General features: G+C 38.1%; 2 protein-coding genes and 1 long non-coding RNA gene across 3 annotated transcripts; 1 reads left to right on the top strand and 2 right to left on the bottom strand.

Annotated features, from left to right (window-relative positions):
* Positions 1-10,862: 10,862 nt before the first annotated feature.
* On the bottom strand, positions 10,863-11,624 carry LOC143608987 (uncharacterized). The gene is made up of 3 exons (XR_013149359.1): positions 11,585-11,624; positions 11,294-11,381; positions 10,863-11,160 (listed from the first exon to the last, which is right to left on the bottom strand). It is a non-coding gene; the product is annotated as an uncharacterized LOC143608987 (long non-coding RNA).
* A 5,536-nt stretch (positions 11,625-17,160) lies between these two features.
* Positions 17,161-17,877, top strand: LOC143609008 (uncharacterized). Its single transcript, XM_077083885.1, has one exon. The coding sequence runs from the start codon at positions 17,161-17,163 to the stop codon at positions 17,875-17,877; it is 717 nt and encodes a 238-aa protein (XP_076940000.1).
* Positions 17,878-24,342: 6,465 nt separating this feature from the next.
* LOC143609007 (U-box domain-containing protein 4-like) lies at positions 24,343-25,406 on the bottom strand. Its single transcript, XM_077083884.1, has one exon. The coding sequence runs from the start codon at positions 25,306-25,308 to the stop codon at positions 24,343-24,345; it is 966 nt and encodes a 321-aa protein (XP_076939999.1). The 5' UTR covers positions 25,309-25,406.
* Positions 25,407-27,576: the final 2,170 nt, after the last annotated feature.

Raw genomic sequence — 27,576 nt, 5'->3', positions numbered from 1 at the left:
GAAATATATTGTGTGGGAAAATGCATTTTTTTGGGGTGAATACATATAGATTGGAAGTATGTATGTATGAGGTTTGAAAAAGTGTTTATATTTAATGGAAACATATATTTATATACTTGAAACTGGAAAAGAAAATTCGTCGGGTCGAGATTTGTGTTACCCAGAGAGAGTTGTGCGTGGCCTTATAAATAATTTGATACGAGGTAAAAACTGAAGTTACTCATCGGTAGTCTATTTCATAACAATCTGTCTATAATCCGTCAATCATATATCTGTTGGTAATCTGTTCGAAAAAAATGTGTGTAGATGACGCTACAAAAGTTGTCACTAATCCGTCGCAAATTAGTTCAATCGCTCAGCAGTCTTTCGCAAATCAGATTTCCCACAATATATCCATATATTTTTTACAGATTAGGTCGTATTGATTAGTAACGAGTGTTTTACCCGGTGCGCTGCGCAGCGACAAGTCGGTAAAACATGGGTGGTGATAAACTCAAGCGCTGTCGGCCACTGGCGTTGAGGTGGTGAGTCTACGCAAATTCAGTTGGTTTCCGTTATGTGAATTATGATACCGGTATTAAAAACCAAAAATAAAACAAAGAACTAAAAATCGAGGTAGACCAATTGTAACATCCCTAAATTTCCAAGAATAATATTTAATGTTTTATTCGTTAATAGTGGAAAAGTTTACTAGAACTGGTAGAGAAAGGATGACGTAATAATAAGATGGTTCAAGTAGGCTAAGTAGATGGAATTATGAACCAAAAAGGAAAGATGTGCCTTAGGCCCATGGGCATAAGGGAGTATAAATACTGTAACACCCCGACCAAAGGCGGATTATACATCGGGGCGCCACATATTGTTTCATTACTCGTGACACTATTGGGTGTCAATATTTAATAAATACATTCATTCGCGCACGCGCAAAGCAAAAATAAGATAACATAAATCGTCATAAATCAATATATTATAAATCATAATATTCGAACAACAATAACTTGTCTTGATACATTTTAATCTAGGTCCAAAATAAAGAAAACTTCCTATGTGTCCACAAGCTCCAAAACAGCTACTGCAAACCTGAACATGTGTTAAAATAAACGTCAAACACTTGCGTGTTGGTGAGAAATCAAGTTTAATACAATACATAGATAACAATAAATCTGCGCGCAACATGTGTATGTCTGGTTTTCAACAAGGGTGTAATCTGATCGGGACCAACTCTAAGAGACAAGACTGCCAGTGCTCACAATTGAGCTCACAAACAAGACTAACTGTGCAAGTGTAACAAAAGAGAAAATCATAAACGATAGTTCTCCCGTGTTCATCTAATGGTACCATGAAAACTGCGGAATAGACCGACAAGACGGTTAATGATCCACACATACAAATAACAGCCAAGTCTACGTCCTCAACACATGGGATACTGCGCGACTAAAGTTCATAAACAAGTTTAAGACTCTAAGTTTGTATGAACACATGAACATCCCAAAACATTAAAAGCAAAAAGGGATTAGGTACGAGATTACTCACTTGATAATCGGTGCGGTGTAAGGTAAAGCAAGAACCAACTTTAAACAAGCACAAGTTAACCTATAATTAAAGATTATTGTTTTAACGATTGGTTTTAAGTCTTGAATATAAGTTAGCATAATTAATAAGTAAATTATTATATATATATATTACCGGAAAACAGAGCAGAACAGGGAGGAAGACGGAGGCAAGAGAGGAGGGAGGCGGCTGAAGAACAACGGCAGAGAGCAAAAAGGGAGGAAGAGAATAAGTGTAGTGTGTGAAGTGTTAAGAAAATAGTACTATATATAGGCAAACCCTAGGGGACACAAACCCTAGAAAAGATCTTCAAAAGTAAAAGAAAAGATATCAACAGTAAAAAGTTCTGAAAAGTAAAGATATCAAAAGATATGGTAGCAGGGAAAAAGAGAAAAAGGCTGACAGGATTCAGAAAAAGGCATGGGAGAGGACAGATAAAGTACTGGTCAAGCATGGCAAAAGCAGATCCTCAAAAGATTATGTCAGTCACTTTATCTGTCAACCAATGGGGTTGGCGCGCATGCTGCGCCGAAAGCAACTTTTAAGACATAAAGCAGATTAGGTCAACAGCTCAAAAGATAAGACAACTCAAAAGCAACGGCTAGATTAAACAGAAGAAAACTCAAAAGGGGTTTAGCGCGAGAAGGCTGGAGCGCGAAGGCAAAAGTGCGCGAGCGCGAAGGCAGACAGAACCAACCTTAACGCGTCGCGGGAAGAATCACAATTCTTAGCGCGCCGCGGGAGGAACTAAAATTCCTAGCGCGCCGCGGGAAGAACTATAATTCTTCGCGCGTCGAGGGATGAACTACGATTCTTAGCGCGCTGCGAGAAGAACTACAAATCCTTAGCGCGTCGCGGGAAGAACTACCGTTCTTAGCGCGCTGCGAGAAGAATTACAATTCTTAGCGCGCTGCGAGAAGAGTTCGTCTCGCGAATCGCTGTACAGGTGGTCTTCACGCAGGATTCCTTGTAAGGGAGTCTGGCGCGTGGAGCTGCGCAGACAACCTTAGGCGGGAAGGAACAAAGGACAAGCAAAGAGTTAGAAGAAAAAGAGGGAATCAAGGCGTAAGGGCGGGACGGCGACAAGAGGGAAAAGAAGGCGGAAAGAGAGAAGGAGAGGGACGGGACGGCGGAAAGAAAGAGAGAGAAAGAGGCGGGAAGGAAAATATATATTATTATTATTAAAAATAAAATATAAGTATAAATATTAAATAATAAAAGAAAGAGATCGGGTCAGAGAAACGGGTACCTGGGTCGGGTCGGATCGGGCAGATGTCACAGTCTCCCCTACTTTAAGAAATTTCGTCCCGAAATTTATCTCGAAGTAGGTTGCGCAGAGAACAGGTGCGGGTACTTGATCTTCATTTGATCTTCCCTTTCCCATGTAAACTCGGCTCCGCGCTTGGACTCCCAGCGAACTTTCACGATAGGGATATCGCGAAGCTTCTTCTCTTCAGCAGGTTTAACCACATGGGCTAAGAAGGCAACACACTTCTTCCGCATGAGTCTTTGGGCTTCGGCGCAAGACATAAGTTTAAGACCGCGGGAGGGTTTCTCGCCGTAGATGTGAAGATCACCATTTTCTCGAGGTATGCGAATCAACTTCTTGGCGCAAATAACTTCGGCGCGATTCTTTGAGAGCCAGTCCATACCAATAATAACATCAAAGCTTCCAAGAGGCATAGGGATGAGGTCAATCAGAAAATCGTTTTCGTTAAGGTTAAGCGTGCAATCTTTAATCACAGAGTTAATTAAAACAGTTTCACCGTTAGCCAATTCAACTGAAAAATCTTATTTTAAATCGTTGCGCGGTCGCGCAAGCTTCTGCTCGAAGGCGCGAGAGATAAAACTTCGATCGGCGCCAGTATCAAAAAGTACAGAAGCATAAAATCCGTTAAGCAAAAATGTACCATTAACTACGTCATTATTCGCTTGCGCTTGGTGCGCGGTTATATTAAAAGCTCGTCCACGCGTCACTTGGTTTGAAATCTGGTTCACCGGATTCGCTTGTGTGATTTGCACTTGCAGTCTCGGGCACGCGTTCCGGAAATGACTGGGGTCACCGCAGTTAAAGCACGATCTGGGTTGTGGGTTTTGGTAGGTTGGTTGTGGGTTCTGCGGGTAGACTGGTGGTGTTGGCGCAATTGGATTGGCGAGAAGGACTCTACAGTTTTCTGCATGGTGACCAGTACGGCCACATTGGGTACAAAGTCGACACGGGGTTTGGGTTGGGTGGTGAAATCTACAGGTTGGGCAAAAGGGATGGTTTCCTGTGTAAGGTTTCTTAGGAGGCGGGGCAGGGAGTGCGGGATTGGTTAAGGCATAGTTGTGGACTATAGGGGGAGTTGGGTAGGCTGATAGTGGGTTAGGCGCATAAACTGGAGGTTGGTAAATGGGTTGCTGGACAATGGGCGGGTTGGTAAGCGCATAGGCCTTGCGCCTGCGCTTGAGGTTGTTACGGTTTGAGGGTTCAGGTTTGGTTTCTGTTGGTTCAGGGACAGTCTTGGTGAGTTTGGTCTTTTCTGTTCCCCGCAGGAACAGGGTTCCTGCTCTGACATGGTTGTCGCTGAGCACAGCGGCCAACTCGATGGCGTCGGAGAGGGTAACTGGGTTTCTGGCCCATACAGAATCTTGAATTTCCATGGGGAGACCCCCAAGGAATTTCTCTATGGCTCGGCGGGAAGGGGTAACAAGGTGAGGGACCAGTAAGCTTAGCTCGTGGAAGCGCGTCGCGTACTCGCGCGCTTCTCCGCTGTACTGCTTCAAGTTCCAGAATTCTTCCTCCAGGCGCTTAACTTCGTTGGGAGGGCAGAATTCTCGCGTAAGAATTTCCTTGAATTCCTCCCATGTCATGCTAGAAGCAGCCTTTGCGCCACGCGCATGAGCTACTCCATTCCACCATGTAAGCGCTCTGGATTCCAGGACACTGGAAGCATATAGGGTTCGTCTGTCTGAGGGGCATTGGGTGTGGAGGAAAGTGTTTTCTATTTTCTCAAGCCACTGGAGCATCACGGTGGCTCCTTCAAGACCTGTGAACTTTGGAGGGTTACCCGCGTTAAAGGACTTAATGTTATAACTGGAGGTATTGTTTTGGCTCAAGGCTTGGGCTATTGCGGCGGCCATTTCCTGGGAACGTTGCTGTCTACGCATGCGCGAGGCTTCTCTTCTCTGAAATCGGCGAGATAGCGGAGGCATTCTATAAGAATTTTAATTTGTTAATATCTTGGTTTTAGCGCAAAGTATAACTTTATAAAGCTTGGTTTCGCAGAGTTAGATACTATCAAAAGTTAAAGTAAAATAGATGACCCTAAATGCAGACTTAATAAAGGTAACAAATTCGAATCAAGAATCGACAATTCATGTATCACCATGACTTTCCGAATTCCCAATTTAAAATATACGAGCAAACGAGTATTGGAGATTGACGATTCATGTATCACCATGACTTTTCAATCTTCAATATAAAATACACAAGAAAATGAGTATTGGAGGTTGACAATTCATGCATCACCATGACTTTTCAAGCCTCCAACCTCAGAACATAATCGTAAATGGAAATTGAAAATCAACTATTCATGTATCACCATGACTTTTCGGATTTTCAAACCCAACAAACGAATATGTAAGAAAAATCAATAAAAATCGAAATTCAACAAAAATCGAAATATCGCGAAATAAAACATAAAATCATATACTGCGCAAGCGCGAGCATATTCATAAATAACGAGTAATTAACAATAAGCGCGCAAACATGAGATTTCTCTCATGCGCGAGAAGGGACTCTTAGGTATTCTAGGCCGTTACGTCTAACCACCTATCCTAAAGTCAACGAGCTCTGATACCAATCTGTAACACCCCGACCAAAGGCGGATTATACATCGGGGCGCCACATATTGTTTCATTACTCGTGACACTATTGGGTGTCAATATTTAATAAATACATTCATTCGCGCACGCGCAAAGCAAAAATAAGATAACATAAATCGTCATAAATCAATATATTATAAATCATAATATTCGAACAACAATAACTTGTCTTGATACATTTTAATCTAGGTCCAAAATAAAGAAAACTTCCTATGTGTCCACAAGCTCCAAAACAGCTACTGCAAACCTGAACATGTGTTAAAATAAACGTCAAACACTTGCGTGTTGGTGAGAAATCAAGTTTAATACAATACATAGATAACAATAAATCTGCGCGCAACATGTGTATGTCTGGTTTTCAACAAGGGTGTAATCTGATCGGGACCAACTCTAAGAGACAAGACTGCCAGTGCTCACAATTGAGCTCACAAACAAGACTAACTGTGCAAGTGTAACAAAAGAGAAAATCATAAACGATAGTTCTCCCGTGTTCATCTAATGGTACCATGAAAACTGCGGAATAGACCGACAAGACGGTTAATGATCCACACATACAAATAACAGCCAAGTCTACGTCCTCAACACATGGGATACTGCGCGACTAAAGTTCATAAACAAGTTTAAGACTCTAAGTTTGTATGAACACATGAACATCCCAAAACATTAAAAGCAAAAAGGGATTAGGTACGAGATTACTCACTTGATAATCGGTGCGGTGTAAGGTAAAGCAAGAACCAACTTTAAACAAGCACAAGTTAACCTATAATTAAAGATTATTGTTTTAACGATTGGTTTTAAGTCTTGAATATAAGTTAGCATAATTAATAAGTAAATTATTATATATATATATATTACCGGAAAACAGAGCAGAACAGGGAGGAAGACGGAGGCAAGAGAGGAGGGAGGCGGCTGAAGAACAACGGCAGAGAGCAAAAAGGGAGGAAGAGAATAAGTGTAGTGTGTGAAGTGTTAAGAAAATAGTACTATATATAGGCAAACCCTAGGGGACACAAACCCTAGAAAAGATCTCCAAAAGTAAAAGAAAAGATATCAACAGTAAAAAGTTCTGAAAAGTAAAGATATCAAAAGATATGGTAGCAGGGAAAAAGAGAAAAAGGCTGACAGGATTCAGAAAAAGGCATGGGAGAGGACAGATAAAGTACTGGTCAAGCATGGCAAAAGCAGATCCTCAAAAGATTATGTCAGTCACTTTATCTGTCAACCAATGGGGTTGGCGCGCATGCTGCGCCGAAAGCAACTTTTCAGACATAAAGCAGATTAGGTCAACAGCTCAAAAGATAAGACAACTCAAAAGCAACGGCTAGATTAAACAGAAGAAAACTCAAAAGGGGTTTAGCGCGCGAAGGCTGGAGCGCGAAGGCAAAAGTGCGCGAGCGCGAAGGCAGACAGAACCAACCTTAACGCGTCGCGGGAAGAATCACAATTCTTAGCGCGCCGCGGGAGGAACTAAAATTCCTAGCGCGCCGCGGGAAGAACTATAATTCTTCGCGCGTCGAGGGATGAACTACGATTCTTAGCGCGCTGCGAGAAGAACTACAAATCCTTAGCGCGTCGCGGGAAGAACTACCGTTCTTAGCGCGCTGCGAGAAGAATTACAATTCTTAGCGCGCTGCGAGAAGAGTTCGTCTCGCGAATCGCTGTACAGGTGGTCTTCACGCAGGATTCCTTGTAAGGGAGTCTGGCGCGTGGAGCTGCGCAGACAACCTTAGGCGGGAAGGAACAAAGGACAAGCAAAGAGTTAGAAGAAAAAGAGGGAATCAAGGCGTAAGGGCGGGACGGCGACAAGAGGGAAAAGAAGGCGGAAAGAGAGAAGGAGAGGGACGGGACGGCGGAAAGAAAGAGAGAGAAAGAGGCGGGAAGGAAAATATATATTATTATTATTAAAAATAAAATATAAGTATAAATATTAAATAATAAAAGAAAGAGATCGGGTCAGAGAAACGGGTACCTGGGTCGGGTCGGATCGGGCAGATGTCACAAATACCCCTTAAACCCTAATCATTTCCATTATTATCTATCACTACACCATAGCCTACACCTTGAGAAACACACACACACCATCCTTTAACCCGAGCCAAGATCCGAAGGCGAAAACCCAAGCTTGTTGGCGCTAGATCGTCGTGTCAAACCTAAACAACATCAAGACCAGCTCGTGTTTGTAGAACGACTCGTTTAAGGTACGTTTATATTTAGAAATCGTTCATATAGGTTCGGCTTGGTTTGGGAAATCATAGATCTGTGTTAGCATGATTAAAACGAATCTAATGAAACAAACCTTACTGAATTTGATTAGCATTTGATAGGTTAATTGTTAACATAATATAACCCGTAACTAGATGCACAAATCGCACCCCTTAAACATGGATATTTGGCCGATTTGATGGTTAGGGTTTGTAGGCGCTGCATAGACGATTACAATGATACCAAAATCATGATATTTCGTTAAGAATTGAAGGTTTAATTGCAGATCTAAGATATGTTGACTGTTATTGTTCTTGACGATTTTGACTTTGACCCTTGAGTCAAAGTCTGGATAAGAACTAGATGATTCGTTATAATTAAGATAACGAATCAGGTAGTTCGTTACTCCCATTCGTTCTGTCAAGATAACGAATTAGCTACCCAGTTCGTTATGATTCAAATAACGAATCAAGCTATTCATTACTCACCATTCGTCATAATTCAGATAACGAATTAAGTTGTGTCTGGGTAACGAATCAGATGAAGATAAGGTAACGAATCAGTTAGCGAATCAGACTCAATTCGTTATAATTGAGATAACGAACTAGGCCATTCGTTATAGTGAATGTAGGAAGATTTTGTAACGAATTAGACTGTGAATTGATAACGAATTAGGCTTAATTCGTTATAGAAAATGAGTTAACGAGTTAGATAGTAATTAAAAATCCTAATGGAAAATGTGTTAAGCCAGGGGATCTGCCCCTTGGACCCTGCTAGGGGCTGCCGCCCCTAGACCCCGCTGCCAGGGGCGCTGCCCCCGGACCCCCGTTCGTTGTGGGTTATGAATAAACTAGAAACGCGATATAGATAGTGATAGTTAATTGATACGTGTAATTGTTATACAGTTAGTCGTGCACAGCTCAAGAAAGGAATAACTACTATCGGTGAACGTAACAGATTTCAGGTGAGTTTCTAGCCCCACTTCTTTGTTATGTTTTCGGGGCTGTGTGCATACTCGATGTGACAGTTAATACACTTAACTTAAATGGTAAGTGTATGCCATGTATGATATATGTGTTAGATACGATTGATTGCTTGTCGGTACGTGAACGATCTTCGGATATTGCATGTACCATTAGGTTATAAATAAAGATATGGATATTGTATGTAATGCAGGGATGATTACTTGTCGATACGTGAACGATCTTCGGATATTGCATGTATTGCCAAGAATAGCGATGATTGTCTCCTTATATGGATATTAAATGATAACTTATATATAGAGTTCCATCTACGGATAATATATAGAGTGTTCCTTTGATGGAAAACATAGTGTTCCTTTAATGGAAAGCCCCGTGTTCCTTTGATGGAAAGCATAGTGTTTCTTTAATGGAAAGCTCAGTGTTCCTTTGATGGAAAACATAGTGTTCCTTTAATGGAAATCATAGTGTTCCTTCTATGGAAGTATATAGGATGCTCCTTCTATGGAGAATATATATATAGAGTGTCCTTCTATGGAGAATATAGACAGTAGGATAATAGTAATAGTTCTTTTGATAGATATTATGTGACGCCCTCTTATGGATATTTATACAAGGTTAAGATATGTATGTATGTAAGATATGTGTATGTATTGTCTGTCGCCTGATTAACTGGAACTCACTCAGCGTAGCTGACTTTTAGTATGCACGTAGGTGTATATGTTTATCGAGAAGGCATGAGGATGACACATGGCATGGATTGAACGGCTGGCATATGAAGATAGAAGAAACGATGTTTTAACTATGATGTCTTATGTTATGGTTTTAAGGAAAAGATTAAATGTTTTGTAACGAATGATTAATATTTTATATTCCGTGAAAGTTTTAATTAACTCTGATTTATAAGAACTGTGTTTATGAGTAAATCCGATGCTAAAGTAGGGCTACCGGTAACGGGACCTTACACCAATGGGGTGTCGTTGGTTGGTAAAACTTTGATGTTGGGAAGACCCGAGTGTTGTCGTTCACGGACGTTGAGGTGGTGAGTCTGCGCAAATTTGGTCGATTGCAGTCATTTTCGTTACAGTACTGGAACTAAAACTAAAAAATAAGTTGTCATTCGGTCGGTTTTCTTTACGTTCGTTACGATACCGGAAAAAACAAAATACAGTAGTCTGCGCGAAATCGGTTGGTTTTCTGTTACGCTTGTTACAATACCATAATAAAAATTAAATCAAAAGAAAATGATATTCGGTTGGTTTTCATGACGATACCTAAAGTAGAAAAATATTAACAAAAATAAAATGATGTGGACTAATATGGTGCCACTAAATGGCCTATTAGCAACACCAAAAATCTTAAGTGTTATATATAATAATGATATAAATAAATATTATTTTCTTGAATAAATTAGATCCGAAAGGACAATGGAGGAACAAATCACTTTAACAAATTGCCAAGCAAAAAATTGGGAAATAATATGATTTCATTAAGTATCAAGCAAGGCCGGATTCGAGAATTGAAAAAATATTTTGGGTGAAGGCGAAAAATATTTTGGGCCTAAAATAAAAATAGTATTTTGTTGAGTTTATACAATTTAATTTTTAAATTGGCTTCATTAGTTATGATTTGGGTTGTTTATACAACTAATATATAAAAATAGGCTAACACATGATTCAAATGAGACTAGAACCCACAACAGGTTGGGAGTCATACCCCTTTGCCACTGGACCAAATTAGTGTTATGTAATTGTGTTAAAACATTAAGTATAGATATAGTTTTTCATAAAAAAAAAACGGGCCTAGCGGGTAGTCGGACCTATGGCCGTCGACTACCCTGCCATATGCCATGGCCGGCCTTGGTATCAAGCACTGGCCAGGATCACGTCAAAGATTATTCGATTTCATTATATTTACGTTAAAATAGATAAAACCGTTATTATAACAATGATCAATAAATATTCTTTTACTCAAAAAAACCATTCAATAACCGAGCGAGTCTTCCTGAGAAATGTCCATACAAGTTTTGACGCTTAAGGCCCGACTCATTCAATAACATGCTACTAGAAAAAATGCCTTCAATTACACGCATTGCGTGTCATTAAGGGGGACATATGACATGCAAATGTGTGTCATTGAAGCCCCATCATAAATTGAACATGATACGCATCCTGCATGTCATATTTAATGACACGCATTTAATGACATGCGTTTATGACCGTGATATATGACATGCATTTATGCGCGTCATCGAAGTATTTTTTTTTAAATAATATATTTTTAATTCTTTTTGCATAATTACTACTAATTTTTACATTATTGACAATTATTAAATTCTCATGGCAAACAACATAAAATAAAAATATAACAAAATTATTCATTTCATTTAATAAATAGAGTTCCTAAGTCAATATTACAAAGATTTCCAAGTTAACAAAAATATTGGTTAATTGTCAATACAAAATACACCACCGGAACATAACCATGGCACATAAAGCGACCATTTTTCTCGAATTCCATCAATATCCGCCTCCCCGCGTTCATCTTTGCCTCCCTTAATCTGAGAAAAAAAATTAAACGGAAAAATGTTAAAAAATTTGATGTGGTCAAAACGAAATGGGTCAAAACAAACCAATATAAACCTAAACTTAAAGTCAAACATGTTTCAAACAAGAATTTGCAGCACAACTTACCTTGTGATTGTGACAACACTCCAAAGTTATTTGCTACAAGTCTCATGCTCTTTTGGATTCACAAACTTGGTCAAACCAAAGTTATTTGCTGCAAGTTTAATGCTCTTTTGGATTCACTAACTTGGTCAAACCAAAGTTATTTGCTGCAAGTTTAATTGATAAAAGAATAAATTAAGTCAAAGTCATTATCACATGGTAGTCAAACTCAATTGTTAGTAGCCGTCAGTTATACAAAAAGACAACTTTTTTGTGTAAAAATAATTAAATATTTTGCAATAAATAAGAGATGACCTGCTAAAAAGAAGATGATCATAGGTGTTTTTAGCTTCCTGTCAAACCTGAAAATTGTATTAATAATAAAAAATGAGAAAGTACTGGATTAGTATAATCTTATAAGGTTTAGCACTATATTGAAAGGGTCCATCTAACCATATATGAACGTTTATAACTAAAACACCAACTAATTTGTCCAACTTTTTAAAGTATGGAATCGGTTTCCAATCTTCGGGCAAAGGAAGCTTAACTGCATAATATAAAACATACAATAAAGGTTGTGTATCCCAGACATATATATGTGGAAACTTCAAAGTCAAGTAGTGGTTCAGTCAACATACCTGGAGTGCAAATACATAAGCATCACCTTTGATGATATTCCCATCAGTCAGTAGAAAGTTTTTAAAAGTTTCATCTTGGTTTAACTCAATTTTTTGTATCCATGAGTTCAGTCTAACTTGGTCAACAATTGGCTGGCATAGTCTTTCAGGTGGGCTGCCATCTAAAAATGCCATCTTAGAACCAATCTGTTCCTGTTTGTTAATTTAATACCAAGTTAGTAGACAACAATAACTAAAAATATAGTAAGCTTCAAGATAATAATGAGTTTACCTTAAGAAACCGGTTCAGAGCAATGAGAATACACTGCATTGAAAGTTCATCCGAATTCGCACGCGTTGACACACCGCCGCGACACCCGGGACCGATAACGCTTGGGTTTTATTTTACCAACCGAAAGTTATTTTTTGTTTTAACTTTGGTCCAAAACCGACCGAATTCGCGCGCGTTGACACACCGCCGCAACACCCGGGACCGACAACACTCATGTTTTTCAATACCCGGGTTTTACCGATTTAATAAGGCGTTTTAACCATTTTTAATTTTTTTATATGTTATAAACGGCGTCTTAACCATATTATTTTTTTATATTAAAATCTTGTTATATTTTATAAACGGCGTCTTAACCGATATTTATAATCCGTGTCGGTTCCAGCCGTAACCCAATTTTTTTGCTTGCAATGGGTTTTGTTGCTGAATTCTTTTTTTTTAGTTTCCGTGTCGTATACCGATACCCATCGAGTACGTGTCGGATGTCACATCAACACACGGTTTTTCACTAGCTCGACGCAACGTGGCGGTTGCAATAGCTAGTTAACTTTTAAAGCTAGCCACCCGCTCCATTTTAAGTTACTTGAAGAACTGACTAAAAACTTACAGAATATGTGTAACCCTGTCTCATACCAATTTCCATCATCATCTTTCCAAGCTGCTACCTTTCCACCAAGAGTGTCTCTTGCTTCAAGCAAAATCGGCTTGTGACCTGCATCAGCCAAATACTTTGCAGTGGAAAGACCAGCCAAACTTGCATATGCAAAACGTTAACAAACTACATTAAGTGTGACTGTAATAACTTAGGGGTGTAAACGAGCCGAGCCTAAGCTCAACTAGGCTCAAGCTAGGCTGGTTTCGACTTACGAGAGCTTGAGATAGAACTCGGCTCGTTTCAAGCTCTTTTCCTAAAGCCCGAGCTTGACTCGTAAGCTGTTTTCCCAAGCTCGAGCTCGAGCTCGGCTCATATCTTATTTATTAATTATTTTATATACATTTTCTATTACTTTTATATGTTGTGAAAAGCCTTAAACGAGCCTAATCTTGGCTTGAGCTCGTGTGCAGTACCATAACAAGCCAAAGCTCGGCTCGAGCTCAGTGTGTGAAATTAACACATAGAAGTCCAAAAGAGTGTAAATTTAAAAATATACAAGGCCCGTTAAATCTCAATGAGCCTAAATGATCCTCTCATACAAGGCTCGAGCTCAAGCTCGAGAAATAAATGAGCTTTATTAAGGCTTGGGCTCAACAAGACTCGGCTTGTTTCAAGCTTTTTATCAATCCGATCTCGAGTAGCTAGCGAGCAGTTTGTCTCGTTTGCACCCCTAGGCTGTATAAAGGATGATACCCAACCCAAAAGAAATAATAATTACCCGCACCAACAATTACAATGTTTAACAGCTTAGCTGGACGTGGAGAAGCTCGGAAGGTTGAAGACAAGTAAGCTGCTTCCAAGAAATTAGATGTGCTGTCAAGGTCTGGTCTTGGATAGTCCACGCAAAACACCTATGTAAATTAATATAAATATAATTAAAATTAATCCAAACAGAAACTGTATTAATTATCTATGTGACTATGTTATACATAAAATCAACGTACCTTGAACGGGCGGACACTTCAGTTGGTAGTTGATATAACTAATTGGGCACCTTGTTGTGAAGCTGTTCGAGCAGCTGAATAGATAATAAGCTGACATTAGTAAAAATCATATTATTATTATGCTATCAACACAAACCCTAACTGAGAAACAAGAAGTTTATAACAAAACCCCTAATTTGGGAATTAGTGTTACTGTAACTTATGCCTAATTATATCAATCCAGCATCAATTAACATTGTAATGAACAAAACCCTATATTCGAAATCCGTCAATTGCAAAACACAAATTTATGTTCCGGTAAGCTTTAATTCGAGAAAGTAAATGGGTATCGAATGAATTGAAGGTTGGATCGGATCTTACCCTTCTTCGAAGATGTTCTTCCGGAATACCCGAAACAGTGCCGAGTTCACCTGGTTTGTGCCAATTTCACATGGTGACGGCCGTCGTGGCTGGTGGTGGTGGCAGAATGTTGTGGTGGTGATGGCGTTTGTGGTGTGATTTCTTAAGAGAAGAATGTTTGGAGAAGAACAATGATGGTGTTTTGAACGACTGTGGTGTTTGGTAGTTATTAGGTCAAAATGGGTCTAAGATATTTGGGTGGAAGACGACCCGCATTTATGACACGCAACTTATTTTTGTAATTTATGACAATGGTTTAACGACACACAAAAATGAGTGTCAAAATCCTTTATTTTCAAAAATTATGACATTTTCTTAATGTCTAGCACAATTGCGCGTCATAAATCGGCGCGTGTCATTATGCACATGTCATGGAAGCCATTTTTTCTAGTAGTTATCAAAAAGGAAACCCACTAATACGATATATTATTAATTAAGTTTAATATATTATTTAAGTACATCTATTATTTAGTTTCCTTATCATATTATAACTAGATTTCTTTATTGTTTATATTTTTCTTATTTTATGTGTTTTCTTCTCCTATAAATTGTAATTGTTTCAAGAAGAAAAATAATAAGAAAATTGTTTCAAGTTTGGTATCTCTTCTTCTCTCTTGTTCTGAGTCTAACCCACTCTACGGGTCTAGTGGGAGATTGATCATCTCGAATCGGTCTCTATCACTCACCTTTTTGAAAAAACTCTCTTAAGTTAGGTTTTAAATCTGAGACCTCAAAGATCCCAAACACTATCCATCACCGCATGACAACTAATAAACTTTTGGGAAATTTTACATACCTCACAAATCTATTAAAAAAATAAACCAACTAATAACTAACATTTTGATTCATATATTGTTAGAAGCTAATGTCTAAGTTTTTAGACATACAACTTAAAATATGGTTGCTTCTTGAAGTCTACATCACGTTTAACTTTGCATTATATGTAAGACGGTTCAAAATGGTTCAAATGTGATAGTGAATTCAAATCCTTACGGATGAAAAGTTGGATGGACTTTAAATGACAAAAAAAAATTGTTGAAAAAATGCAAGAGTAATCATTTATTTAGTCTTAAAAAATAATGCTCTACACATAAGGATGTCTGGTAGTTAACTTAAAATAAACTTATACCTAAACCTTTCGTCCAGTAAAGAATAAAGAAGGAAGATTCACATATAAATTTACTCTAGTATATTATCCTTTATACACCATTCTTAGTTATCATTGATCTTTTCTTTTTGCTATTAGGTTCTCTAGTTCACTTTGAAAAACATCTCCTCTTCTTTCTTCAATATATTGTTAAGTCTATTATCAAAAGAAAGAAATATAATCATACAAATGGTGGTGTTACAACATGAACATTCAATGTCTCTCATAGACATGAACCCAAAATATCCGCATGTTGAAGCAGTGTACGATGATGAGGAAGATTTGATATTTGAACAAGCCTTTCGATGTTTATGTAACCGTTGTAATCAAGAAATCACCTATTATCACAGGTATTACTATAAATGTGATCAATGTGATTACTCACTTCATAAATTGTGTGGAGTTGTTCCAATAAAGTTACAGCATGCATCACATAGTGCGCATATTCTTACCCTCTTTTTATACGAGCCGCAAGGAAAGTGTAATACGTGTAATAGTACTTCACAATATCATAAACTCCGATATCATTGTTCTGCATGTATGTTTAACATATGTTTAGATTGTGCTCTGGATGAGGTACAATACCATACTATTTATCACCCTAGCCACCAACACCCTTTAATTCCTGTTTGTAGGCATAAACAAATTATAGCAGAATGTGATGCATGTGGAAATGAACATAAAGGGGATTTTTATGAATGTTCCACATGTTTTCGTTCTCTTATCCATAATGATTGTTTATTCCGGCCAAAAAGGTTGCTAATTCAAGATGACACATATAGTCGTTTCTTTCATACTCATCCACTCGTCCTTGCCTACACGTTTCCAATAGTATATCAAAAGGCAAAATATTATCCTACATGTAGGGTATGTGACATCTCCTTTACTGATAGTGAGAATCTTTGGGTTTACAAATGCGAAAAATGCAGATATTATATTCATCTTAAATGTATAGAATCAAGATGTGAGCTCTCCAGTTCAGGTAAATACATTACTTATTTTTTAATAGTTAATTGCATAAAATGTAAAATACTATCTAGTTCCCAGTAAATATATATCATTCTTTTATAAATTGTTTATTCTAAGTGAAATTTCGGTACTTATTTTCATTCTTCATGGATTAACCTTTACTATTTCTACTTATTTCTGTTTAAATATATCTATGTTTATATGTCAATCTTTAAACTATATTAAAAAAACAAACAATAAGTTAGTATAAAAGTTTTTCTATCTAATTGGTTTTATTGTTTTATCTTAGACACCTTATTTTATTTGCTATGCATATCAACTTGTTTACCGTACTTTATACGGTAAAAGAAATAAGATAAAACACTTCTTTTAGAGCCGAGAGTCTTAGCCCTCGTCCTAGTGTCCTACCCTTCATGGACTACTAGTTAGACAATAAGTAAAACTCACATGTTTATTAACTAATCTAATTAGCCATCATAAATTAAATACAACTCATTTAACTTATTTCTCCCTAACTGATTTAACTAATTGACCTAATTCTATAACTCGAAATTGGCCCGCTCGACCCAATCCGGCATTGTCTAGTGTGGGAAGGGAATTAAATCCAACATATACGTTACATATTGTCTACGCAATAAACTGTTTTCTTTTCATATCCTTTTGTTCAATTAATTATTTAATGAATAATGCTGGTTCATGATCAGGTGCGGTAATTGAAACCTCAAACTACCAAGGCAACAATACTATTATTTTCCATCTCCCGTTCCCTGATCTAACTCAAAACACATTCACAAAGCTCTTTCCCAAAGAAACTAACGCGAAGAGCATAACTCATGAGAGTCATCAACATCCGCTCATTCTAGTGGACACAATGACTAGGGTTGAAGGTTCATGCGATGGATGTTTGAGACCGATCATAGACACGCCATTTTACAAGTGCAACACACAAGAATGCAAATTTGTTCTCCATGAGTTGTGCACACGGTTGCCCCCAATACTACAAGGTCAAGCGGGACATAAGCTTTATCTCTATCAAGATCCAATTCATGCTAATGCGTTTTGTCGTGTCTGCAACCATTTTTGCAAAGGGTTTTTTTACCGTTGTTTAAATTGTCCTGATGATGATTATTACACGGTGGACATCTCGTGTGCACTTATTGGAACAATCACTCACAAAGCTCATCCAGATCACTTACCTTCAAGAGTTGAGACAAGATTGCACAAAGATTATTGTCATATGTGTTTGGCTGGTTTCAAGTCTAAAAAAGAGACTTCATTTAGTTGTGGCGTTTGTAATTTTCATCTACATCGTGAGTGTGCATTCTCATTCCCGAAGACAATTAGGCACAGGTATGACAAGCACCCGATGACCCTAACTTACTCCCCAGTAGAAAACCATGAGGGTGATTATTTTTGTGAAGTTTGTGAGGAGGAACTTAATCCTAACGCCTGTTTCTACCATTGCCATAAATGTGGCCAGTCCATACATTCAGCTTGTGCTCGGTTAGAATCTCTACCCAAATCAATTATCTTGTATGGCTTGATCGGTGAGACAGGTGGTTCTGAAGAGTATACTCATCAGAACTGATTTCACCACCATCCTCTTTCGTTTGCCAAAGGCACTTGGCGTGATGGTGCTTGCTCGGTGTGCCATAACTTGCCGTGCCACATCTACTTGGGTGAATCTCCTATCTTCAACTGTCTGCGATGTAGTTATGTAATGCATGCATATCATCTTAAAGAGAGATATCCATCAAACTGTGACACTATTTATAAGAGTCAATATCCGTATCACCCACACACACTTCGGTTAGCATTCAGTATTAGTTATGGTAGTTGCTCGATGTGCTTAGACAGCTTTAAGATCAATGTTGTCTTCAGTTGTGATGCATGTACGTATGCAATACATGCATATCATATGAGCGTATTTGATGAAACGTATGCAGTTGATTTTTGATCATAGAGTTAAATAACAACATATTACCAATACAAACTTTACTAATCTTGCATTGAATACTCGAAATTTGATGTTTTGGAAACAATATCTTATATACCAATTAAGCCAACTATCTTTTTGCTAAACTGAGCCAGTCACTTTAACTTGCAAGAGTATACTAATATATTACAATTTTTTTTAGACAAAGTTTTGTTTTGTTAATTAGTTTTAGCTGTGTAATTTCATAAGTCATAACAATTGTAACCATTTAACAACTAGTTGAAAGTTGAAACAAAACTTACTATGCAATCCTTGATGACTATTGATCATGCAAAAGAATCAGAAGCGTTTGCAGCGTGATTACAACTACTTTGCAATTGTGATCTAAATTGTTGATTGGATCAACTAATGATAATTGATAACTAGAATAACTTATGGTGAAACATGTTTTAATATCTTGCTACGTTGCCTCGGTCAATTGGCAATTTAATAGCAATTGGTGCCACATTACACGACATACGCTTTTGAGGTTAGAGATCTTCTTAAAGAGCACTTAAATCTAAGGGTACAAGTTGGAAAGAATAAAGTAATCCAATCGACAATACTCAAACATATTGGTGCTTGTTAAAGGCAAGAAATGAGACGCTTTTTTAATAAGACGAAGTATCGATCACTCGATTGAAGAAATATATCAAATACTTCTCATTTCTATGGATAAAGCATAGGGGGAAATGGATGGTCTATCATTTTGAACAATTTTGTATTTGGTGTAAAGTTCTTTGAACTAAGCTAGGTGGTTATTGTAAATTTGGTGTTTGTAAACTGTTGGGACTAGCAGCTTGCTACTCCCTTTTGAGTTTAACATAATTTGGTCGTTCAAAAAACTAGAATACTATATAGTAAACACGTAAGAGCATCTTCAATAAGATGTTTAGTTCAGACGTGCGATTGTTCAGAATTCTAAACTAAATAACTGCATATTATAGGTGATGTTCAGTTTAAAGCGTATCAACAAAACTGGATGGAAGTAAACATGATAAGTGGGTCAAATGTAATTTATCTTTCATTTAAATTTTAAAACCAATTTCAACCCTCCACTTTAATTATCTTTCTTTTTAGTTTAAAATATATTTTTTTATTTGTTTTTACTTTCAATGGTAAACTTTTTTAATAAAAAAATATGATTGTTTATGTAATTTAAAAAAAATTAATAATTTTATTTGTGTGTTTGCGTGTGGTTGTTTTATTTATTGTTTATGTAATTTTAAATTTTTATTTATATAACTTTGATTATTTTTAATTTAAATCTATTTACTAGAACTTGTTTTATTTTTAAAATATATATGAAATAAAAATAAGATACTTATAAAAGTGTTTTTAGTTTATAAAAGTATTTGAGTTTATAGAAATAAAATATAGAAGTAGGTGATTATATAAAAGTAAGGGTGTTTAAAAGTGGATGTAGTATTTGAGGGGACCCACTTTCGTCCAGGACTTGTTCGGCGCTGCAAACTTTGGAACCGACTTTACCTCCACAACGGAGGTTAGTGCATGGAGTTGGAGTTCATCATTGCCACATCAGTTCGGTTGCTAACCTTGTATATGGTTACTTATACATAGGGTTTCTAACCTTGTGTATAGATACTATTAGATATGCCGTTTTAAGGTAGCACTAAATGTGTTAAGACAGCTCATACAAGATAATAAAACTATGTCCGTTGTATTTAGAGGTGCACAAATCGGGTTCACCTTGAAAACCCGAACCGGTTCGGAACCGGTTTTTTTCACACCGGGTAGAAAATGAAACCGGTTCCAGTCAGGAACCGGTTCGGTTCCCGACCCGAACCGATGCCCAGAAATGCAAACTTTTAGGAACCGGGTAGGTTGGAACCGGAACCGGTTTTTACGTAAAAACCGGTTCCACCGGTTTTTTTTGAAATTTAAACATTATAGCCGTTAGGAACCGGTTCCAACGGCTATATAGCCGTTTTAGACCGTTGGAACCGGTTTTTTAACTATAAATAGGTTATCTTCTTTCTATAAATAGCAAGGTTTGTTTGTGTACTTGTTAAACCACTCCCAAAACTATAAAACACACTCCAAACCACAATTAACCTTAAACCGTCAACAAATGGCAACCAATGATGACGTTGTTATGGTGATCGAAACAACAAGATGCCCCGATGTTTGGGTTCATTACGATTTGTGTCTCATGACCGACTCACATGAGTTGGCACGTTGCAAATATTGCTCGAAGTTTCTTAAAGCAGCGTCCAACTCGACATTATGAAAACATACGAATAAGTATTGTCGAGAGAAAAGAAGAATGGAAGCTAAAAAAACGGAAGTGGGAGAGTCGTCCGGCTCTACAACCCAAAAATAAGTATTCCCGGGTTAAAACGACGGACTTTGTTTTTTATGTTTTAGTTGTTATGTTTAGTATCGTTTATGTTTTAATAATGTTTGTAATAGTTATTTTTTAGATGAATAAAATGTTCGTCGTTATTAAAAAAGTAACAAACAATTAATCATGAGTAACAAAAGTAATTATAATAAAACAAATCAAAACTAAATATTAGTTGAACAAGTTACAAATAAGTTTACCAAAACAAATAATTACAACTCTTCTTCGTCTTCGTTCTCGTCTTCACCCTCGTCTTCGTTATCGGAAGAAACCCCGTCCTCCGCCTCCTCATCATGAATATGACGCTCTATTGGTATTTCGTCTTCAAAGTTCGCCTTGTGTTGTACACGATCCACCGCATCCAAATGGTCCTTTAGGCAAATGCAAACCTCTAGAGACACGGGAGTTAGTTTTGTTCTACCAGTTGTAAGTGGGTCATTGCACGAATCCCATTCATCAAGTTTATAAGTGGGTCATTGCACGGCCTACCAGTTGTTTTTTTCACAAAAGACGATCTCGTGCTTGGACCATACATTTGAAAATAATGGTCATAAAGGTCTTGAAGGTTTTTGTTGAACTTGTCCTTCGCTTCCGTCGACAACTTCGGGTCAATCTCGTGCATACCTAAGTTGTCGAATATTTCCTCAATCGTTGTTTCAACCCCATTAACATTCCAATAGGGGTTTAATGCGGCGGCACAAGTGAAGACCGGCGGTATGATTTCAAAATATTTTATGAACTTTTCTTTCATCACCGCAACAATATTTTCGAAGAGTTTGTTCTTCTCCGCAAAGCTTTTAAAAACACAAGACATATAGTACAATTCTTGCAAAACCCAACAACTAGTAGGGTAATAGACTCCCGATAATTTTGTTGTTAACTTTTTGAACATATCAAGATACTCCAACAAATAACCGACTTGGACCCAAACACTTTCCGGAAACATATCGGCCTCGCGTTCTTCAACAAGATTGTTATGAAAAGCTTGTAAAGTTTGGCGTTGGGCAAAAGCACACTTTAACATATGACAAGTTGAGTTCCAACGGGTTGGAACGTCCCAATTCGGCCCCAAATACTTTCTTTCAACCGACTTGCAATAGTTCTTATATTCAAGATGTCTTCTTTTACCACTTTTGAAGACATCTTGTAACATAAGTCTAAAGTATTTTAAATCATCACAAATGTGTTCATTGTCAAGACCTATTTGGACAACCAAGTTGATGATATGTGCAACACATCGGACATGAAAAAAATCCCCGAAACAAGGTGGTGAATATTTAGTGATAAATTTTTCAGCCGCCTTAGTATTGTTTGAAGCGTTGTCAAACGAAATCGAAAATATTTTATTTCTCAAGTTGTAAGTCGTTATAACTTCATCAAGTAATTCAAACAATTTTTCGGCGGTATGTGGGAACGGGAAGTTTTCAAAAGCGATGGTGCGTTTCATCAATTGCCATGTCACCGGATCAACCCAATGAGCGGTGACACATATGTATGATTCGGGCAACCCGTGTGGTGCCGACCAAACATCGGTAGTTAAACTAACCATGGCTTCTAAAGAATGAAAAGACTCGATTAACTCTTTTTTAGCACACTCCCACAACCTGATACAATGACGTCTTAAGGTAGTACGACTTACATGTGTGTATCTCGGTTGTAGAGTTTCGCGAATCAACGACGTCAACTCCGGGTCATCAAAGTGGTTAAACGGCAAACCTCGTTGAATAACGAACTTTGCCATTCTATCTTGAACTTGAGTCGTGTTGTAACGAAATAGTGTACCATCTTTACCCAAGTCAATTTGATCGGTCGCGCCAATCCCTTTCAACGCCTTGCAATATGGCTTCTCGATGTGCTTTCTCAAAGTAGAGTTGGAATCGTGCTTTAATATTGAACCACATAGTTTGCAACGAGCCTTTTGATAACCTTCGTCATCCACAATCAAATCCCAATTCTTCCATACGTCTTGGTTGCGGTTATGGTTGACTACCGTAACAACCCTTGGGTCCTCCGTAACAGGAACGGGGGCAACAAAAACACTCTTCTTAGCCTTGTTGTTAGTTTTTTTGATGGGTGCCATAATAATATTTAGTTGGATGGTCGGGTAAAGGAACGGGTTTGCTAAAGGAGTAGTATTGTAGTTTGTTTTTGAGTTTGGTGGTGAAACAAGTAATGGAAACAACTTATATATAGGTTTGGCCCAAAAACCGGTTCCAACGGCTATATTACCGTTGGAACAACGGCTAATTGGTGTCTAAAAAAACCGGTTCCAACGGCTATATTACCGTTGGAACCGGTTCCAACGGCTAGTTTGACTTTTGTTTGACCCTTCAAAAAAACCCGTCGGAACCGGTTATTCCGGGTACGAACCAAACCGGTTCCAATTAAGAACCGGGTAGGAACCGGTTTGGAACCGGTACTGACACATAAATATTAGAACCGGGTACGATTTTCGGGTACAAAAATACCCAAACCGGGTATTGTTCCAACCGGGTTGGAACTGGAACCGGTTCCGGTTCGGTTCCACCGGTTAGGTTCCGGAACCGGTTTTTTTGTGCATGTCTAGTTGTATTTGTTTTTTTTTTTTTGTTTTTTTTGCAAATTCGATTAGAAGATCAAAGGCTTCCAAGTCCAAGAATGGGTTGTGACTCATGGGTTTAGGCCAGTTACTAACCGAGTAACCAGTAAGTAACTGGGCCGTTTACTTTATTCCGTTCGGCACTTACGCCTAGTGTTGATCTTACCATTAACCATATAAGAGAGTACATGGCATCCAAGATCAACACTGATGTCGAGTGTCCAACCCGGACTAGCTATTTGACTAGCGTCCAGTCTGGACCCGTTATTTGGTTATCCTAGCTGGAACTTACCATTTAACGAGTATCCGACCTGGACTTACCATTGAAAGAATATCCCTTGTTTAAAGGATATTCTTCCATTTTTATCCAGACACTAATATACACACTACCCTCTTGCTATGCTCTCTGTAGATGCTATGTATTATTATAAACCCAATAAACCTAAGCCCATACGGATCCAATCAAACAGCCCATTCCAGTGAGCCCGGCAAGCTGAAGCATTTGAGAACCACGAAAAAGAACCCTTGCGAGTCGCAGTAATATAACTTGGGGAAGAATGAGATTTTATGCATGAATATAAGTGTTAAATCGGTGATTGCCGTCTCTTCCCATCTCTTTCTGTAATCCGATTTCCCATCTCCTTCCGTTATGATTCTAAAGTGTAATTTGATTCAACTACTTAGTATCACTATGTAGCGTCAATTTGAGTTCACTTCATATATACATGTTTAACCGTCAGAGAGTAGTACAGAGACCTCCGTCTCCACCCCCTTTTAACCAGTTCCCTTGTTGTTGGCTCGGCAATAACCAAAAAGTGCAAGACTAGGATCACACGAGACCAAAGCCCGAACCCAACAACCTTTGCTTCAACAAACATATACAGAAACCACCAACTTAACCTTTTTCAAGTCGACACATAAACTAACGCTACAATTATAGTCATTTCACAACTAGGTATTCATCGATCAATTCATCCACTTCGGTAATATTATTAACTATAAAGTTATAAGTTGTCATATCATTAAATTAAGCAAACATACACTAAAGGATTGTAACTTGTAAATATTTACAATAACACAAAACCACATTGTATCAGTATCGGTATCAGTATCATATCAGTATAGCAAACACACCTCAAAAAGACGCTTGTGCAACCGCACTATCAACCTGCCGCACATCCTCAACCCCATTCACCCCAAACTCACCCGACCCACCACCGCCACCACCGATCAACTTCAACAACTCCGCCGCCTTCTTCTTCCCTTTCCCACTCCCATTCTCCGCCACATCCGCAATCCCATTACACACCACCCCCGCCATCCCCTTCACATACCCCGCCACCTCCTCCCTCCCACACTGCACCAAATTCAACAACCCCGATACCGCATTCTCCTTCACCCGTCCACTCGACCCCGTCGACAAATCCAACAAATCCACCAAAACCCCCACCCCACTCACTTTCCTAAACGCCTCACCCGCTTCTTCACACCCCGCCAATTGAGCGATCACCGCCGTCGCATCCTCCACAATCCCAACCCGCCCGTCCTTCACAACTAACTTAAACAAAACCGGGACCGCTCCCAATTCAATAACCGTAGCCCGGTTCAACGAATAAAGCGAAACCCCAAATAAAGCTTTCAAAGCATCCTTAACCGTTCTCGGGTGCGAATTCGGGTTTCGGATAATATCAATCAAAGCATATAAAATATCTCTTTTCGACCCGATAATCGGGCGGTAGGAGTCAACAGTTAAAAGGCTGAATACAGTGGCGGCGGCGGCCTGGGCGGATGAGGGTGACTCAGGGTAACGAAGCGCGTGGGATAACGCGTCGAGAAGGCCGCGCGTGGACATTAGTGGTTCGCGGGAAGAGATTGAGATGTTGAGGAGAGTGGCGGTGGCGTTTTCTTGGGCGACGGCGGAGGGGGAGTAAATGATTTCGGACAAGTACGGAATGGCGCCGGCGTCGGCGATTAATAAGCGGCTTTCCGGGTCGTTTTTGGAGATGAGGCGGAGCTCGCATAAGGACTCGGTGCGGGTTTGTTCGGAGACGGAGCTTAGTTTTCCGACGAGTGATTTGGCTGTTCGGCGTTTGACTTCCATTTTGTGATCTGAAAAATATGTGATATGTAATAATAGGTTGTGGGTTGAATGGATTTGTGTGTTTTTTATGGTTGGAATAGGTCGGAGAATAACGGCGGTGGGGGGTTGGGTTGGATTGGATTAATATTATTTAATGGATGAATGAATGTGGATGGTGGCGAGTGGTCAAAGGGGAATCCACCTACACAACTCGGTGGCGTGACGCTCTTGTATTATTATTTTGTTTGATGCACTGACGTTATTTTGTGTTTTAGGTTTTTGATCGGAACGAGAATATGAATTGATTGTGGTTAAACTTAACCCTAAATGGTTATTCAATAAGTTTGATTTTAATACGGGCGGTGGTAAAACTCAAATTATAGGTCTCGGACGTTGATGCGGTAAGTCGGCACGAATTTGGTAAGTTTCGGTTATTTGTGTTATGATATTAGAACTAAAACAAAAAATAAAAATTGAAGTAGGGTAATGGGTGGCGTCAGTTGATAAAACCGGGGCATTGGTAAAGTCTGAGAACTGTCAATCATGGGAGTTAAGTCTACACAAATTTGGTAAGTCGGTCGGTCTTTGTCACCTTTGTTACGGTACCAAAATTTTAAAAAATGGTATTCGGTCGGTTTTTGTTACGTTTGTTACGATATCGGAAGTGAAAAAAAATGCTTCAAGTCGGCGCGAATTGGGTTGTTTTTCGTCATGTACGTTACGGTACCAGAACTTAAAAAAGAGGAAAAAACAAAATTGGCATTTGGTCGGTGTACTTAAAATAAAAAAGACAGAGAAAAACAAATGGCTCGACCACTAAGGTGTCGCCAGGTGGCCCAATCGGGTACTTGCGACACCAAAGTTGTGTTTTGTCATTTATAATAATAATAATACGATGAGTCAGAATGTCTACTGTTCATATTAAGTTTGACGTTTTAAGTGTTGCTCATCTAGAAACATTTTTTCTGTAGAAAAATTCACTTAAGTTAGATTTCGAATAAGATATAATAAAATATCAAGTCTTTAAACTATCGACACATACTAATGGACTAGAAGGTCGATGGTGTTGTGTATTATTGTAAGCTCCTGTTAAAAGTTAATTATCTAGTTGACTACTTCTGAATATCTTTTGTGGAAAAACAACAAGTTGCTCCACTTAAGAGATTGGTGAACTAATTAACGTGTTGACATGTATCAAACTGGTTTATGATATAAGTATTCAAATCTATACTATATATAATATATATAATGCATGAAACATGGGCAAATTAAGACATTTATATTTTAAGTAATTCACAACTTGTAAAGCTTAAGTTACATCTTCTATAGCATGTAAGATATGGACAAACTTGTCCATTAGAAAATAGACATAAAAAAAGATATAACATTGCCCCTCATCTTTACTCAACTTTTGTATGTTTTAAAATTTATTACAACTTTGAACCTTCATCTTTAACTATGTATTCTTTTTTATTTTAATTGTAACCAACTTCCCACCAACGATTTTCCAACGGCCGTAACTTTTTCATACGTTAATACATTTTTTTAAAAAATTACACCACAAAAATGAGCATTTTATTGTCTTTAATTTGGGTATGGTATTACTATAGTTTTTTTCAATTAAAAAAATTAACATGTTACATATAGGCGTTCACAGTTCAATTTTAACGGTTTCTAGGTTAAACAGTGAGCTAAACCGTTGGTTGGATTTTTTTCATTGAAAACGAAAACTAAAGCGTCGAAAATTTAAACTGAATCGTTACTAATGGTTTGGTTTCACGCATTGAGTTTCAATAATAAGTTTACAGTCCGGTCCGGTTTTATATGGCCTGTTTTTGGTATAAACCGTAAACCGAACTGTTTTCTATGGTTTGAACATTCAGCTTCCAACTAATCAAAAGTGCCGATTGGTTTAAACGTTTTCAAGATTTCAAACGAACTTTGAACATCCGTAATTGTTACACGAACTTTGAACATTCGTAAAACAATGATTTGTTGAACACTAAGTTAGTTGAAGTAAGATGGTAATTACTATTACTATTACTAACCAATATAAATAAGAATTTTGGTGTTGTAAGTGCGTTATTGGGGCGTCTGGCAGCACCGTATTAATTCGTGAAATTTTGTTTGTTTTATTTAGTTTAGTTACTATAACAAATGTAATGGAAACCGACCAAACGTCAAATTTATTTTATTTTGTTTTAGTCCCGGTACCATAATGATGCTAACGGAAACCAACTGAATTTGCGCTTCGCATAGACTCGCCACGTCAACGGTCATGACTTTGGT

The sequence above is a fragment of the Bidens hawaiensis genome, unplaced genomic scaffold, assembly GCF_021521415.1.
Source record: "Bidens hawaiensis isolate Kalapana, Puna unplaced genomic scaffold, B.hawaiensis_p1.1 tig00419464_1, whole genome shotgun sequence".
In the NCBI taxonomy this organism is placed as follows: Eukaryota; Viridiplantae; Streptophyta; class Magnoliopsida; order Asterales; family Asteraceae; genus Bidens; species Bidens hawaiensis.
The sequence above is the reverse complement of the archived record's forward strand: the minus strand, read 5'-3'. Positions and strand labels throughout refer to the sequence as shown.

Coding starts and splice junctions, on each gene's coding strand:
- LOC143609008 (XM_077083885.1), top strand. CDS start 17,161: ATGACTAGGGTTGAAGGTTCATGCGATGGATGTTTGAGACCGATCATA.
- LOC143609007 (XM_077083884.1), bottom strand. CDS start 25,308: ATGGAAGTCAAACGCCGAACAGCCAAATCACTCGTCGGAAAACTAAGC.